The sequence below is a fragment of the Perca flavescens genome, chromosome 1, assembly GCF_004354835.1.
Source record: "Perca flavescens isolate YP-PL-M2 chromosome 1, PFLA_1.0, whole genome shotgun sequence".
NCBI classification, from domain to species: domain Eukaryota; kingdom Metazoa; phylum Chordata; class Actinopteri; order Perciformes; family Percidae; genus Perca; species Perca flavescens.
In genome coordinates, this window is record NC_041331.1 from 36,487,444 (window position 1) to 36,504,303 (window position 16,860).

The 16,860-nt window shown below is 38.5% G+C and overlaps 1 protein-coding gene across 1 annotated transcript; it reads left to right on the top strand.

Moving 5' to 3' along the window:
- Positions 1-4,286: 4,286 nt before the first annotated feature.
- Positions 4,287-9,176, top strand: LOC114554518 (N-acetyllactosaminide alpha-1,3-galactosyltransferase-like). The gene is made up of 3 exons (XM_028576453.1): positions 4,287-4,303; positions 6,502-6,639; positions 7,719-9,176. The coding sequence occupies exons 1-3, from the start codon at positions 4,287-4,289 to the stop codon at positions 8,398-8,400; spliced, it is 837 nt and encodes a 278-aa protein (XP_028432254.1). The 3' UTR covers positions 8,401-9,176.
- Positions 9,177-16,860: the final 7,684 nt, after the last annotated feature.

Sequence of the window (16,860 nt, forward strand, 5' to 3'; positions counted from 1 at the left end):
GCGCAGCCGAGAGTGCATGCATACCTGTTTTCGTTGTCCTTTCAGCAACAAAGTGGTATTTTGACCAAAACTTGATTTTCATAAATCAAGAAGAGTCCAAGGAAATGTAATATCCAAGCTTTATATTCCAAAACGATCACTTCGCCTCACAATGTTGAAGTTTCTGGCTGAATCACAACGGAAAAACGTGAAACAGTTTTCCATTTCCGCACTTGTTATCGTCGCTAGTTTCTCTGCCCAGCTTGCTAAATGCTCGAAGTGGGCGTCATTGTGTACCGACAGCATCTTCTTCTTCTTCTTCTTTGTAGTTGGCGGTTGGCAAACCAACTTAAATGTGCATTACCGCCACCAACTGGACTGGAGTGTGAACGATAAATGCAGAAAATAAATAAACCAAAATAAAATAAAAAAAACAAACAAAAAAACCCGAATATTCGAATGTCAAATTTTCAAATCAAAAACCAACCCACCGAACGAATATTCGAATATTTGGGTCCAGCCCTAGTTCACTGCAATCGATAGTAACTGCAAATCAGATCACTGCAAATCGTGTCACCGCAAATTGTGTCCCAGTGCTATCATCGCTACAAACTGTGCAGGGACCCACACTAGTGTGACTGGCCTCCACCACAAGCTGGCTACTAGCTCCACTGAAAAGGAAACAACAAAGTAAAGATATAAAAAACAGTTGGTCATTTATAAAATACAAGCAGCTGCCTGATGACACTTTAACAATGACGTACGAAATGAATCAAAATAGTAAAAAAACTAAACCAAGGCAAAACAGCAGCTGACAACCTTACACCACGTGCTCAGTAGACCAAGAAATATATCACAGCACTCCAGGCAGGGGAACTTTGGATTCCTAAATGGTCACAGAGAAGGTTCCATGTAGCGACTGACAGCCAGAGAATACCAGAGGTAGCCATCATGGCACAGGTGCCTTAAATAAGATCAGCTAGTGAGTGGGGTTTGATCTGGGTGGAGCTAACTGGATAGTAGGGAGGTGTGTTCAAGAGCAGACAGTAGCTACAGGGCTCAATACCTAAAGTTCTGCACACATGCAAACCCCACTACACATTCATGATGTGCACTTATTTACGTTTGATTGCTAACTTCCCATTGACCTCACGTGGTCCGGATGTGCATTTTGAGTCGTGTACTGAAAACATAACCTCCACTACAGCAAACAGGTTTTCCTTACCCACTGCATTGTAAACAAGTATATTGCCTCTACATTTCTACTCTACTGTAGCATGTGCCAAATAAAATCCAAGATGTCACTGCTGGAGGCATGAACAAAGTCTGAGAATAAAGCAAGTATTGACTGGACTTTACAGTTGCTAAACACAACATTGTTCCAAAACTGGTTTGCTCTGCACAAAGGGAAGTAAAATGTTCCGTGTTATCATGCCTTTGCATAAATGAGATAAGACCATTTACATAAAATACGATATGATTTAAGTTTCTTTATGTGGAGTTCACAGCTTTTTGTTTTCAGACAATCACAATACTGTATGTTATGTCTTTCTATATCACTTTAATAAAAAACAGACTTGCATCTGCAAAACAAAACATTGTAAATGCTCTCACGTAATGCTACCCAGCCGATCAAATCTTTTAATCAATGATTTTGTTATTAAGCACAATCTTGATTTTATGTTTTTAACAGAAACCTGGTTAGACCATAATAACAATGCTGCTGTTCTTATTGAGTCAGCTCCCCCTAACTTCAGTTTTATGAGTGAGAATAGAGTGAATAAGAAAGGAGGTGGACTCACCATTTTGTTTAATGACTCATTCCAATGTATGCAAATATCTTATGGAAATGTTCCTTCTTTTGAATATGTGGCTCTTCAGCTGAGGTCCTCTCCTCAAGCTATATTTCTAAATATCTATAGGCCACCTAAATACTGTGCTCAGGATGTGACGGAGCCCACACACAATGGGGGGGACACTCTGGACTTGATTATCTCCAAGGGTTTGAATATTTCCAAGGTTGTGGTGACTGATGTTGCTTTCTCTGATTTTCTTTAACAGCACTATCTCTGTGCCCAAAAGTGTCCAAACAAAGGTAATCAGAAAAGGGTATATCACTGAAAACACCAGTGAAACATTCATTCAGCTTTTCTGCTGTGTGTTGTCACAGTGTCCAGGCAAAACAAATTCCAACATGACACAACTTCATACGATCAACCATAGAAACCTGGAGGACATTATACCACATCTGAAAACCTCCTCCTGTTGCCTTGATATTCTACCAATGGGCTTTTTAAAAAAAAATTAAAATTGTTTGGTTTCAGATCTTCTACAGATTGTAAACACGTCTCTACTTTCAGGCATCTTCCCACAGGCCCTGAAAACTGCAGTAATCAAGCCACTCTTTAAAAAGAACCATCTAGACACGTCACTAATGAGCAACATAGGCTGATATCAACAACTCAACTTTTTCTTGTCACTAAACAACAAATGCCTTCCAGTTGGGTTTTTGACCACACCACAGCACTGAGACGGCTCTTGTTAAAGTCTTTAATGACATCCACTTAAACACAGATAGTGGCAAAACTTCAGTCTTAGTATTACTTGATCTCAGTGCTGCATTTGACACGGTCGACCATGACATATTACTAGACTGATTGGAAAACTGGGTTGGCCTTTCTGGCTCAGTACTAAACTGGTTTGAATCCTACTTTGTGTCTATAGGTAATTATGCATCTGAGCATACAAATATGACGTGCAGAGTTTCCCAAGGCTCCATTCTGGGGCCTCTTCTGTTTAACATCTACATGCTTCCACTGGCTCAGATTATGGAAAACAACTAAATAAGTTACCATAGTTATGCGGATGAAAAATGCATTGAACAAATTAACGACTGGATGTGCCAGAACTTTCTTAAATTAAATGATGAAAAAACTGAGGTGGTTGTTTTTGGAGCAAAAGGGGAACGATTAAAAGTCAGCACTCAGCTTCAAAAGACAATTTTAAAAACAACAGACAAAGCCAGAAATCTTTTCATCTAGTCATGGACTCAGACCTGAATTTCAACAGCCACATTAAGACAATTACAAGGTCAGCTTATTATCACCTTAAGAATATATCAAGAGTTAAAGGACTTATGTCTCGGCAGGATTTGGAAAAACTTGTCTATGCTTTTATCTTCAGTAGACTTGACATCTGTAACGGTGTCTTTACAGATCTCTCTAAAAAAAATCAATCAGACAGCTGCAGGTGATTCAGAACGCTGCTGCTCAAGTCCTCACTAAGACCAAGAAAGTGGATCACATCACTCCAGTTCCGAAGTCTTTACACTGGCTTCCTGTTATGGGGTGCCGTTTGTAAAGCGGCTCCCTCTGAAAATAACAGCAACATTTTTTCACATTTAGCTTCAAACAATGTTTAAAAAACTGGTATGAATTTTTGAGGGTCACTTTTTAGCACATTTAGAACAATATTTGTCGACTTAGAGATATTTTAAATAGTTAAATCTAAACATTAAATGTTACACCTAAATGTTAAATTTAAATATAAATCTAAATATTAAATCTAAATGTTAAATCTAAATCTAAATGTTAAATCTAAATATTAAATCTTAATCTAAATCTAAATGTTAAATCTAAATCTAAATGTTAAATCTAAATATTAAATCTAAATCTATATCTAAATGTTAATTCTAAAATATTAAATCTAAATCTAAATGTTAAATCTAAATATTAAATCTAAATCTAAATGTTAAATCTAAATATTAAATCTAAATCTAAATGTTAAATCTAAATGTTAAATCTAAATCTAAATCTAAATGTTGAATCTAAATGTTTCGAGTGAAACTAAATATTTAGCTAATATGCAAATTCAAAATACCGGTAATCGTAAGTACCAAAATAAAAGCTCGAGGAGGTCAGTGTGTGTTTATAGTGTCAAATAATGAATAACAAAACATCTCATCCAGGGAAATGGACTCTTGGACATGGATTATCGTGATAATAACTACCTAAATAATAAACACGTGTGGAGAAATAAGGTTAGGGGTTAGAAGGGTATTTACATTACCATCTCACAAGTTTGAGAACATGTGCCTTGGTTGTAGTCTAAAACTTTGCTTTCCTTGGTCTTTTAACAGGTTATGTTTTGAGGCGGTTGCTGTCGCTGTTGAAAAAGTTTGAATAGCCGCCAGGACGGCTCTGCCGATGTTCTCGGCTAACGCCGATTCGTTGGACATTTTCGCAGCGTGACCATGGCCAACATTACCGTACCTGGTCAGGCTCTTGCTGGCCTTCATGCAAGCGAACATGACAGATCAGTCAAAGTGAGCCCCCTCGTGGCTGGCTATAGTGGCTACAGGTCATAAGTCTCGCCCCCTTCATAAAAGTGACACTAAAAACTCAAAGTACTCTTCAAATACAGTTTCTCCAAACGTGTTTATTATTTAGGTAGTTATTATCACGATAATCCATGTCCAAGAGTCCATTTCCCCGGATGAGATGTTTTGTTATTCATTATTTGACACTATAAACACACACTGACCTCCTCGAGCTTTTATTTTGGTACTTCCGGTTACCGGTATTTTGAATTTACATATTAGCTAAATATTTAGTTTCACCCGAAACATTTAGATTCAACATGTATATTTAGATTTAGATTTAACATTTATATTTAACATTTAGATTTAGATTTAGATTTAATTTTTAGATTTAACATTTAGATTTAGATTTAGATTTAATATTTTAGAATTAACATTTAGATATAGATTTAGATTTAATATTTAGATTTAACATTTAGATTTAGATTAAGATTTAATATTTAGATTTAACATTTAGATTTAGATTTAGATTTAACATTTAGATTTAATATTTATATTTATATTTAAATTTAACATTTAGGTGTAACATTTAATGTTTAGATTTAACTATTTAAAATATCTCTAAGTTGACAAATATTGTTCTAAATGTGCTAAAAAGTGACCCTTAAAAATTCATACCAGTTTTTTAAACATTGTTTGAAGCTAAATGTGACAAAATGTTGCTGTTATTTTCAGAGGGAGCCGCTTTACAAACGGCACCCCATATCCTGTGCCTCAAAGAATTGATTTCAAAATACTTTTTCTAGTTTATGAATCACTAAACGGTTTAGGGCCAAAATACATTTCTGATCTGCTACTACAGTATGAACCACCCAGACCTCTCAGGTCATCTGGGACACGTCTGCTTGCTGTCCCCATAGTCAGAACTAAACAGGGGGAATCAGCTTTTTATACTTTTTATACTCCACATATCTGGAACGAACTCCCAGAAAACTGCAGGTCCACCGCAACTCTCAGTTCTTTTAAATCAAGGCTGAAGACCTTGTAGTGGAAGTTTCCTGTTGCAGCAGGGGAAGAGTTTTCAAAGTTTAGTAAAGTGAAACAAATAAGACAGTTGAAACTAAACCAAGTTTAGGTTTTTGTATTTTATTAAAAGAATATATATTTGCAAATATAGGAGCAACATGATTTCACAAAAGGCACAGCAGCCCAGTGTGGAGTCAGTTTCTCAAATGAGTGAACAGAACACTAGGCTTATATGCATCTTCAGAGAGACAGCACACACACACTTGGCTAACTATGACGCTACAATTTTTACAGGCAATCTGATACACATGAAGACAATCAGAAAAAACACAAGAGACATCTCGGAGCCTCTTTCACCCCCCCAGTTACATCTTAACTGGCATGGGAAAACTAGAGATAGTTTTAGGGTGACCTTGTAGCCCCTAACTGTTCAGACAAACAGTGCTCACATTATGTTCCAGACTGGATGTCTCACTTAGTTAGAATCAGAATCTACATGTGTGAATGAGATAAACTCTTTCAGCAATTGTGAGAGAATTAAAGTAGAAATAAAACATAAAAATATAAGGAATTATGCTTAAATGTAATTTTTCTGTTTTTAATTTTTTTTATCATTTTTAACTGCTCTTTAATGTTTTATGTAAAGCACTTTGAATTGCCCTGTTGCTGAAATGTGTTATACAAATAAAGCTGCCCTTGCCTTGTAAAAAAATCTGAACTTGTAAATTGAAATTTGCACTCGTAGAAAAAGGTCACACACCCGTCTTCACTCGAATGTGAAGTCACAGGAAAAATATTTACAAATGTGTAGATTGATAATTACATGAACACAATGACAGCTGCAACATTTACTCATATTATTTTTTTTACCTTGGTCCATCACAACCACAACTCAGTGATTACAAACTCTCAAATCTGTCACTGCAACGTCACGTATGTGCACTCTCATATCAAAAAGTGGCAAAGCTGCGTGCTTCGAATTTTGCAACACATGAGTGACAACTCTCTCAGGCTTATTTATGTAGCATGGTGGAATTAGCAAGCTAGCGTTAGCTAACTAACCTGCCAGCCAGCCAGCCGGCTTCTGAATACATACCATTAAATTATCTAAACACAACATAAAATCTCCTCTTCATATGGCTGTTTAACATAAAGTTTGTTTTCATCTTCCATTTCAGGGCCAGAAAGGAGGTTGAAACGCGCACATCTTGGAAAGCTCCTATCATCTGGGAGGGGATGTTTGACCCCAAACTTTACGACCAAAAGCACATCCAAAAAAATTCATCTGTGGCCCTCACTGTGTTTGCTGTGGGAAGGTTTGTTTCTCTGGTATCACTGTGAGAATACCAGCGCTTAAACACCAGCAGTTCAAAGTTAATACCAAATAATAATATAAAAGTACAAAAATACAAAAATAAAAGTTTTGGTATTATGTACTAGGGATGCTAATTCAGATATTTTTTTACTGACTAACAGACGACCCTTGTTAACCGATCATTTACCGTTAACCAACAAGCAGGCAACTGAGTCCCAGTTCACACACGTCCGGAGGCTCGGACATACTTTCCGCGTTCCGTGGACACGAGTGGACATGTACTGGTGGTGGCGCATGCAGCTGTTTTTGCTGGAATCACTTTTGCGCGACACGTGACCGACACAAGTCCACAGCTGTCAGCGGAGCCCGAGCCCATCTCCACAGCGTCCCCCTGCAAGGTTTTTAGCTGTGTGTCTGCCTGGCATACTACTGTGTGTAGGCAAAACATCATGCAAGACATTATGTATTATGTGTATGCAAAAACGTTTTTTTTATTTTTATTGTTTGTTTTTGTTGCTTCATGGTTAAACGGTAATTAACATCCCTAACATCAACATTGAAATCCCTATGAACGCTTTTTCCAAACCTGGGTGTACATCAAGAAACCTTCCCTGAATCCCCTGAATTTGGAGAAACGTGACATTTTAAATTTTTGCTTCATTCTCCCTTCAGTTTGGTTCACGGCTCGTGACATTTTAAATTTTTGCTTCATTCTCACTTCAGTTTGGTTCACAGCTCCACATGTCATCCCTCTTTTTGCCTTTTTTTCCACATGAAAGTGGGCAACGACTTTGTAACAATGTTGGTGAACGTCTATCTGAAAGCCATCTCGCAAATGTACCGCACATGACAGCAGAACTTCAGGGTTAGAGTAATAGGGACAACTGAGCTTGGGTTCAGACTCACAGTAATGACTCCAGTGTTAAAACTGACTAAAAGGTCCGTAGACATTAACACATATGTACAGTTGTCTCAAATAATGAAATATATAAACAATAGTATGAAAATGTTTTGTATTTTTTTCATCATCATGAGCTATGAGCAACATCAATTGTTTTTCTCTCTCTTTCTTTACCTAAGGTACCTGGATGCCTACCTGAAGACCTTCCTTACCTCTGCAGAACAATATTTCATGTTGGGATTACAAGTGACATATTACGTGTTCACGGATCAACCAGACAAGGTACCACACCTCGAGCTTGGTCCTCAGCGAAGCCTGAAGGTTATCCAGGTGGAAAAGCACTCAAGGTGGCAGGACATCTCTATGATGCGCATGAAAACGATATCAGATACCATAGAATCAGAGATTCGTCACCGCTGCAATTACGTCTTCTGCTTAGACGTGGATCAGGAGTTTAAGGGAAGATTCGGATCAGAGGCTCTGGGGGATTCTGTAGCTCAGATACACGCCGGCTTTTTCAAAGCTCCACAGGAAAGCCTCACCTATGACAGAAACCCCAAATCCAAAGCCTTCATGGAAAGCGGAGATTACTACTACCATGCTGCTCTCTTTGGAGGCCTGTGTGAACATGTGAAGAGTTTGGCAGATCACTGCTTTCTGGGTATCATGGAGGACAAACTAAATGATGTGGAGGCTCTGTGGCACGATGAGAGTCATCTAAACAAATACTTTTGGCTTCACAAACCAACCAGGTTGCTCTCCCCCGAGTACTGCTGGGACCAGGTTTCCAACAAGGACAACATACAAGTCATCCGCCTAATATGGGCACCAAAACATTATGACACGCTTCGTACTAAGTAGAGTGGCTAGAAGAGCAAGAAATTGCAATAACTCAGTGCAAGATTGTTTACTGAAAGGCTTTGTGTTGGACTCTTACCTAGGAAAGAAATAACAGAATTAACCTTTCTTTTTGACTTTGTTGAAAATCCAACTCAGGTAAATCTTAATTGTCTTTGTCAAGGATGTGTTGAAAGGATTATGTTGACAAAAAGTTTTGATATCAAATCTGCGTTACTTAACATATTAAAGATGTCTTCAATACATGGTTTTATACAAAGAAATTCTGACCTCCATCTTTTGGCTTTCTGAGGGAATTTGTCCTGGTTGTGTGTATTTTGTGTTTGGTGTTTTTTTATTTCTCCCCTCCTCCCTTTTTTGTTGGTTGTTCTCTCCTGGCAGGGCTGGGGCCTGTTGATGGCCAGGCTGGCTGAGCTGGCACACCAGCACTTTAGCAGGGTACTGTATCCGTGTCACATTCTCATTAGGGGCTGAGCCCCTCTAAAGGTCTGATCCTAGAATTGCCCCTTTATTGACAATTGTATAATGAAGCATGGTGCTTCACATTGTATTCTGATCAATACTGCCATCTATATGAAAACTGAAACTGCATCATGTAAATGTATGTTAAGCAGATTAAATGATTGTTTTTGTTTTCTCTTCATTGGGACCTTGTAATACTGCACTACTTCTGTAACATGTTCATGCTATTTATGTGTTTATGTTAATTGGACTAAAAAGATGAAGTCTGCTTCCATGACATTTGTGTATCCTGAAACAAAAAATGTTGCCATGTAACAAGCCTGTGAATAATTCAATAAAAAGCTTGAATTCCAAAAAAACAAAAACAACCCAGCTCTACCAAGAAAATCCAAATTTGGCAAATGTTTCAAATAACGTTGTGGATATCTGACATCAAAATTGTGGATATCTGCAATATCAATTCTATAGCTATTCCATATTACAAGGGCTTGCCATACTCCTTGCGATGCTAATTTATGCTGTAAGGGCTGAGGGGAAATGGAACTATAGGTCTAATAATGCAACAGCCTGTGAAACTAGTTCTGCAAGCCAGCGCAAATTGTGCAAAGTCGCTGCGTCCCCTAATAGTCTACCGTATTTTACAACTTTCTCTACAAGTTTGATGTCAGAAAATAACAGTAACAGTGAAGTTGTTGCTTTAACCTGCAGTGCATCTCTCTCTCTCTCTAGTCTCTAGACAGTCGCTTGCTTGCAGCCACTCCCTGTGTTCTGTGACTCTGCCAAATTAGTGAGAGTGAAATGAAACTAACGTCATTTCATACATTCGATTAACGGGCAACCGCGTCGTGCGTGAAAACGTGTTTTCTTATGTGCGTGCACAAATTGAAAATTGTGTTTTCCAGCAATTATAACCTCCGTGGGGACCAGTCCCCAGGGTGTGTGAGGGCGCTCCTCAAATGCGCACATTGATGCGCACGTGATTATCTTGTCTCTGGTTTAGTTACAACTCTGATGCAAGATGATAGGCTGTCATTTGCAGTTAGTTATATGTAATAAATGTAGCCAATGCTCTTCACCATATGGTCGCCTTGTGCATCATTTATTTTTTGGTTGTGTCCTATCCTTTCTACATTTGGACATCTTACACTTGAAGACAGGTGAGATTCAGCACTTTCCATTGATAACGTAATATATGCGTCAAACCAGATTCAGCTAAAAGCGCTGAGAAGGATCCCAAGTTAGGAGGTAGGCCTAATAGACAAATAGTGTATTTGCTGTAGTCTATTTAAAGATAGTGTTGCGGCTAATAGGTCTCCCTTTAGTCTTTAAATGCTTATTTGTACATAATGAGTGCTGATTTAATATTCCAACTATAAAATGCATTTCCTGCAGGAAATGCTTGTGAATGCTGAAAAGCTCAATTGGTAAAGCTACATTAGATTGCTGGCTTTAATGGAAAGAAGAAGGTAAAGCAGTGAGAATAGTTGGAAAAGTGGGAATGGTTTAAATTAGTATACATTGTAATGAAAATGTTAAACAAAATGGAATATTTTAAGGTTTTCTGAAAAGCTGTCACTACACTGAGTTGCTGGCTTCAATGTGTAAGAAGAAGGTGAAGTTGTAGGAAATGGTTGTAATTAATATGAATGTCTTTAAAAAGTTGAATAATACTAACATTGTATGAAAGTTTTTGTAAAAGCTGATGTAAAAAACTGAATTACCGGCTTTAATTTGAATGAATAGCCTAAATAAAAAAAAGTAAGAATAGAATTAACAAGTTGTATAAAACTCTTAATGAATGAAAGATGTGGATCATATTAAGATTTAAATGCAGACAGAAGAAGAGAGACAGGCAGGTAGGCAGGCAGACAGGTCAGTCAGTCTATGGAAAGTGCTGTGTGCAGGTGTGGCTCATAAACTGGTTGTCATAGTGATAGTGACACTTGGGAGAGGTAGAATCTTCAAGAAGGATTTGCAGCACACTGCTGGTTGCTTCCCAGTTCAAAACCGTAAACTGTATTCCTGAAATCTCTTCACTTCGAGCATCTCAAGACTTTGCTGAAGCTGTAGACATGTTATTTGTGTACATAAGGTTAAACATTACTCTAATATCACAGTTTAGAATAAGGGTTTGTTCATAAGAATCAGAATCAGAAAGGGCTTTATTGCCAAGTACGTTTTTTACACATACAAGGAATTTGTCTTGGTGTTGTTGGTGCATGTCACATATTATCTAAATATAAGAAGGATAAGAAGAATATAAACAATATAAGTATAAATATATACACACAGTATGTGTTAATAAAGATAAAAATAAAATATAAAAATAAAATAAGTAAAATGAGTAAAAAGGAACGGTACAGCAGAGTAGGTACAGTGGCATGAGAAACCAGAGGTGGAGTGTGGAGAGAGTCAGGGTGGGTTCTGGGCCTTGTTGATCAGGCTAGTGGCTGAGGGGAAAGACTGGATTAAAGGAACACGCCGACTTATTGGGAATTTAGCTTATTCACCGTAACCCCCAGAGTTAGACAAGGCCATACATACCCTTCTCATCTCCATGCGTGCTGTAAGGCTGTCTGACGGCTCCAGTGGCATCAGGCCAGCACAGAATCTGCAGGTGAAATGTTTTTTGTATGAGCACAGCCCTCTCGCTCTCTCCCCCTCTCTCTCTCTCTCTCTGCACTGAGCTCCGCCGCCGTTATCAATCGAGTATTGATTGGTCAGCAGGCGGTGCTTTTACACCGGTTCATCTCTGATCTCCAACCTGCTCCCGACCAGGTTAGGCATTCAGCATATTATGTTACCACGGCGATTGAACCCGGTATCAAATGATCCACCTTCGTGATACAGAAAACCCTGGGTTGAACCTGAAGTTACCTCGTTAACCCCAAATCTTGCTTTCTAGTCCAGGGGCCTGTTTCACAAAACCAAGATAAGGGATTAAGCCAGGATTTCCTGGTTATCCTGGATGAATTTAGCCTTGACTCGGTTTCACGAAAGCAGAGGCACATAAATCACCATGGAGATTTATTCTGTGCAGCTAGCCTGGTCCTGACCAGGCTAACAGCCAGGATTTATTTAATCCTGTAACCTTTTCTGTTCACTCAGCAGTGGTTTTACCCTTTTATTATCAGCCTGGATTAAAATACAACAGGTGCATATTGCTGTTCATTTAAGTACTGTTATTATTTAAAGTTGTGACCATTATTTTTTTTTATAATTATAAATTTGTCATTGTTACTTTTATATTGCTGTATGAAGACTGCTGTTCATATTGTTGTAAGAAGTTTGATGAATATATTATGGCAGTTGTTGAGATAATTAGAAAAGGCTGATAAAATTTCAAATGAGTTTTAAATGAAGTCTGTTACTAAGGGCAATACATACAATGCTGTACATTTCTATAGTTCCCCAATGCACCTTAAATTATTTTAGTTTATAATTTCTTTTTTTATTCTTTAACAATAAGGATCATGTTTGTTCTGCTTCCATGTGCATTGTATTTGGCATTCTTAGCACACAATTTGTGTTGTCCAGTAAACTGGGACTATAATTTGGGAGGATTGTACAATTTTAAGAACATATCCTAACTGTACAATCCTCCCAAATTATAGACTTAGTTCACTGGACCAGTAACTATCTAGTGATGTAGGCTACTGTACATTCATGTAACAACAGGGAGAGGACACCTCAATGGTTTTTGACCTTATATTTTGCCTGGGGGGAAATAACTGATGAATATACTCTGTTCCATTCATGTTTACAGTGTGCATGGAATTTATCACTTTATTATCTTTATAGTTTCTAGATTTTACAGTGCAATTTCTTCAGTGTCTTTATTTTCTACGTCCATATATACCAGGGAGCAAGGCATATAATATGTAGAGAAGGAAACTCGTCCTCTATAAAAAATAAAAAAACGCGACAGATAATAGTGGACAGACTAAATGATAGTCTAAAAATATACATTTATGAACTACTGCTCTTAAATGAAACCATTCAATGTGTCACTTGTCATTTGCAAAAACGAACACCTGTACACTTTGCATTAAAAGCGAGTAGTGGAAGTTAATATGACTTAGGAAATTAATATTTTAGCCAATGAGAGAGAGGGAGGAACAGAGTGAAAGAGATATTTACGCTTCATATTCTAGCGCTATAGAAAATGGATCTTCATGGTAAATTTCCTGAGTAACATTATCTTCTGCTTACTTTTAAGGCAAAGACTACAATTGTTAATTTGTGCAAATGATTAGTAGCCTAATCATTGAATGGTAGGAGTAGGACGGTTTCCATTCAGAGCAGAGGTCAGTTAATGTATATATTTAGGCTACTTACGCATTCAGTCGGTCCGTGATCGTCTGCTACGCTTTCTCTCGCTGTTTCAGTACAGCGGCCGTGTTTTCTTTTTATTCAAATAATGTGTTTCACGTCATCATACTTCCACAAGAAGCTGCTGCTCACTCTGTATAAAGTATGTACAATGCGTATTCTCCATTTTGGCATCAGTAAATCTGTGATCGACCTCGCGGTCTTTTGAGGAAAGCCGTGGACGCGCATCTATCTGAATTAGTTCAGCCTGGCTCGACCTAGTCGCTCCTCCTCAGCCTGGCTTGGCCTTCGTGAAACGCACCAAGCCAGGATGCACAGATTAGACTAGGTCAAGCCTCGCTTTATCAGTTATCCTGGATTTATATATTCTGCTTTTGTGAAACAGGCCCCTGGCCTCTGGCCTCATAATGAAAGCATGGTTACCTTAGTAAAAGTGAGAAACAGCAGCTCCATTACCTTGTTCTAGTTCTGCCTGCAGAGCCTGGTAAAAAAGTATAAAGGTTTGGAAATTTGTGTTACTTGTGCTTATTTATTTTTTATGTATTATTATTTATATGATTTTATTTTTTAAGTAGGCTACTTGAATTTACCTGGATTATTTTAATTTAAGCTATTTTGTAATTAATTAATTAATTTTAATTTATTTTATTGATTGAGTAATGTTTGGCAAGTGGGTTTAACCAGGGCTTAATTTGAGCCAGAACATGTGTTGAGTGTGTTATGTTTCCTTGTTGCCAATGTTGACTCCATAAGCAGTAACAACAATACGTGTATTTGCTAAAGTATAAAGTTGGATTGTGTACCTGTGTCCGTAGTCAACATTACAATATAATTTGTTTCCTTTTAGATATCTGAAATAAGAGTTTTGACTAGTAACAATTGTATTGTAGATATCTGAAATGGGAGTTCTTCCTAGTAATAACTCTATTGCAGATATCTGGAATGTTCACTCTGGATAAGAAGAATGGCGTTCTGAATATCTGAAATTGTTCTTTTTGACTAGGAAGAGTTGGATTAAGGATATCTGCAATAAATATCCAGTCCAGCTATTAAAAGTTTAAACTGCCAATTACAATTTTAAAACAATTTTTGATATCTTTTATTTATAGTTTTGACCAGTACAATCAAAGTTGTAGATATCTTGAAACATATCAAAATAATATTCTGTAAAAATGCTATTGTGTAGTTCTTTAATTACCATTCTAACTAGTGAGAATACAATGTTATCCAGTAGAAATGCTATTATGGATATCCAAAATGTAATTACAGATGGTAATGTGGTTTTATTAAATGTTAAAACTGCTTGCCAAAGCAGCCTTGTTAGTGATAAGATAAGAGGGGTGGGGGAATTATCAGGTTGGCCGGGAGTTTTATGAGGTTTCAGGGGAGGAAATTGACATCTGTAATCTAGGAGAACAAAGTACATGTTTGCAGAGGACGTTTTCTTTAACCTTTATTTCTACAGGAAAGTTTCACTAAAAGGACGAAGAAAGCACAGTTTTCCAAGCACCATTCTGCCTAGAATGGAAGTTCATCTTTCTCGCACAGTCCCAGGAGAAATTGCAGTTGTCAAGTAAATGTAGACTAATAGTACATGGTAAATGGTAGGAGTAAAAGCCATTTGATAGTCGTGCGTAAAATCGACGGCGTAGCCCCGCAGACCCCTCTGCGTCTACGCCGGACCCTACGCCGTAGCCTGAAGCGCACCTCTCGAAAAATTTTACTATACGTCGCAGCGACGCACGTCGCTCGGCCATTGCTTGGTAGCGTTGCATTTCCCCCAGCTCATTTCCTGGTTCTCCTTCTCCATAAACAACATGAAATCAAGGAGAGGGTGAACTTTTCCTGCTCCAGATTTCCCACCGTGGTTAGAAAACACATGGGAGACACTTTGTTTATCGCACTATGACTAGAGTGGGTACTTACTCCAAAGCTAATCGCCGTCACTCTCTCACTTCTCCCTCGCTCCATCATCCACTCCTAGGCCCTCATTTATGAAACGGGCGTACGACCTAAAACAGGCGTACGACGGGCGTACGCCGATTCCTACGCAAAGCTCGGCCTTTATCAATTTGGACGTGAGCGTAGGCTGCGATCAAATCTCACGTCTGGTCTGAACTCATGTACGCAAGTTTTCGAGTCAGTGTGGCCTTGCGGTGCAGCATATAATCAGTTTAACAGCAGAAGGAGAAGTCATCAGTTGATCACGTATCAGCAATGGCAGATCTGGCTCTTTTAGAAGACCTCTATGCGCCGGTCTGCAACATTGTTTTAGCCTGGGGGGTTCTGTACAACATCTCGCAGGAAAACACGGTGCCATAAATGTAGCGATGGAGCCAGATGACCCGATGCCCAGAGAGCAGTGTCCAGAACAGCCCCAACTGGGGGCTATACGAAGGAGACAGGATATTATTCCTCACTTTTAAAAGGTAGCCTATAGTGTTATGTTTTGACCAAGTTATTTTGCCTTGTTTTTCCAGCCCCTCTGCTGTCAGGAGACAGGGTCCAGCACGGGGGGGCGGAGGACACGCGCTCTCCCTCAGTTGCCTCGTTCCGACTCATGAAAAAAAACACGAGTAAAATAAAACTGCCAGGGTCATTAACATACTGATCAGCATTCACGAGGTGCTTTAACTTGACTAATGGTTAAAAATGGGCGTGCACAGGGCGGGATAAGAGGCTGATCCACGTAGCACGCTTGTAGTCAATCTGTGATTTATAAAAGGAACATTGCTTACAGGTGTGCATACACACGGTTTTATAAATCAGACTTTTTTTCGGCGTACGCCAATTTGGGCTTTTATAATTTTATAAATGAGACCCCAGACCACTTACGTAGGCTATGGCGAGAGCTCTGCGTGGAGCACAACTGTAAAACGGTCTTAAGTCCAGAGTGGCATTGGCTAGTGGAAACATTTCATCCTCTGTGAACCATACAACACACACACACACACACACACACACACACACACACACTGCTCTCTGTACAGTAGAGAATCAGTGGTATTAAAACTGTCAGCCCATAACTCTGCACAATGAAGGTGGCTCAAGGCCAAACGTGTGCATGTCTAGTGTGGATGTGGTCGTAATAATAAAACAAATGATACATTTTTTTTTAAAGATAAAAATGATGAAATGATTAATTTTTGAACATGTTTTGTAAGAACACCTGTGTATAGTGTGCTGTTGACCTGGTTAGACTGTGGCAGCCCTCATAGCATAAGTGTGTACCAAAATGATACACCCTCCCACACCTGTCCTAACACTGCAGTTTTATAGCAGCTATTAACACTATCACTTCTTTTTTCCATTACAGCAAAGTATACCTGCTGTAAAGTCAAAGTTTCAAATGAGAATTCTCACTGCTGGGGGGCAGTGACTGAAACCAGAATATCAACCATGTCAAAGGAGCCACTCCCTTTTTGTCCTCTTTCCATGTAATGTCATACGGAGCATAAACTGGTACAGAAGGAGATCTCTGAAGCAGTGGAACGAATTTGGCCATTTGGAAAATTACACCAGAGGAAAATCCAAACAAAGTTTCCAGACGAACATTAATCCTTTTATGGTTCTGGACGTGTTGTTGATTTATACCTGAAAACCACCTGCTCGAAGGTAATTTATCAGCACTGTTTGCCAGGAAAAGAGTGTGACAGTTGACTGTTCAGA

What these genes read in the sequence shown, in the direction of transcription:
- LOC114554518 (XM_028576453.1), top strand. An exon ending in ACTGTGTTTGCTGTGGGAAG is followed by an intron (nt 6,640 to 7,718) that starts GTTTGTTTCTCT and finishes TCTTTACCTAAG; the next exon opens with GTACCTGGATGCCTACCTGA.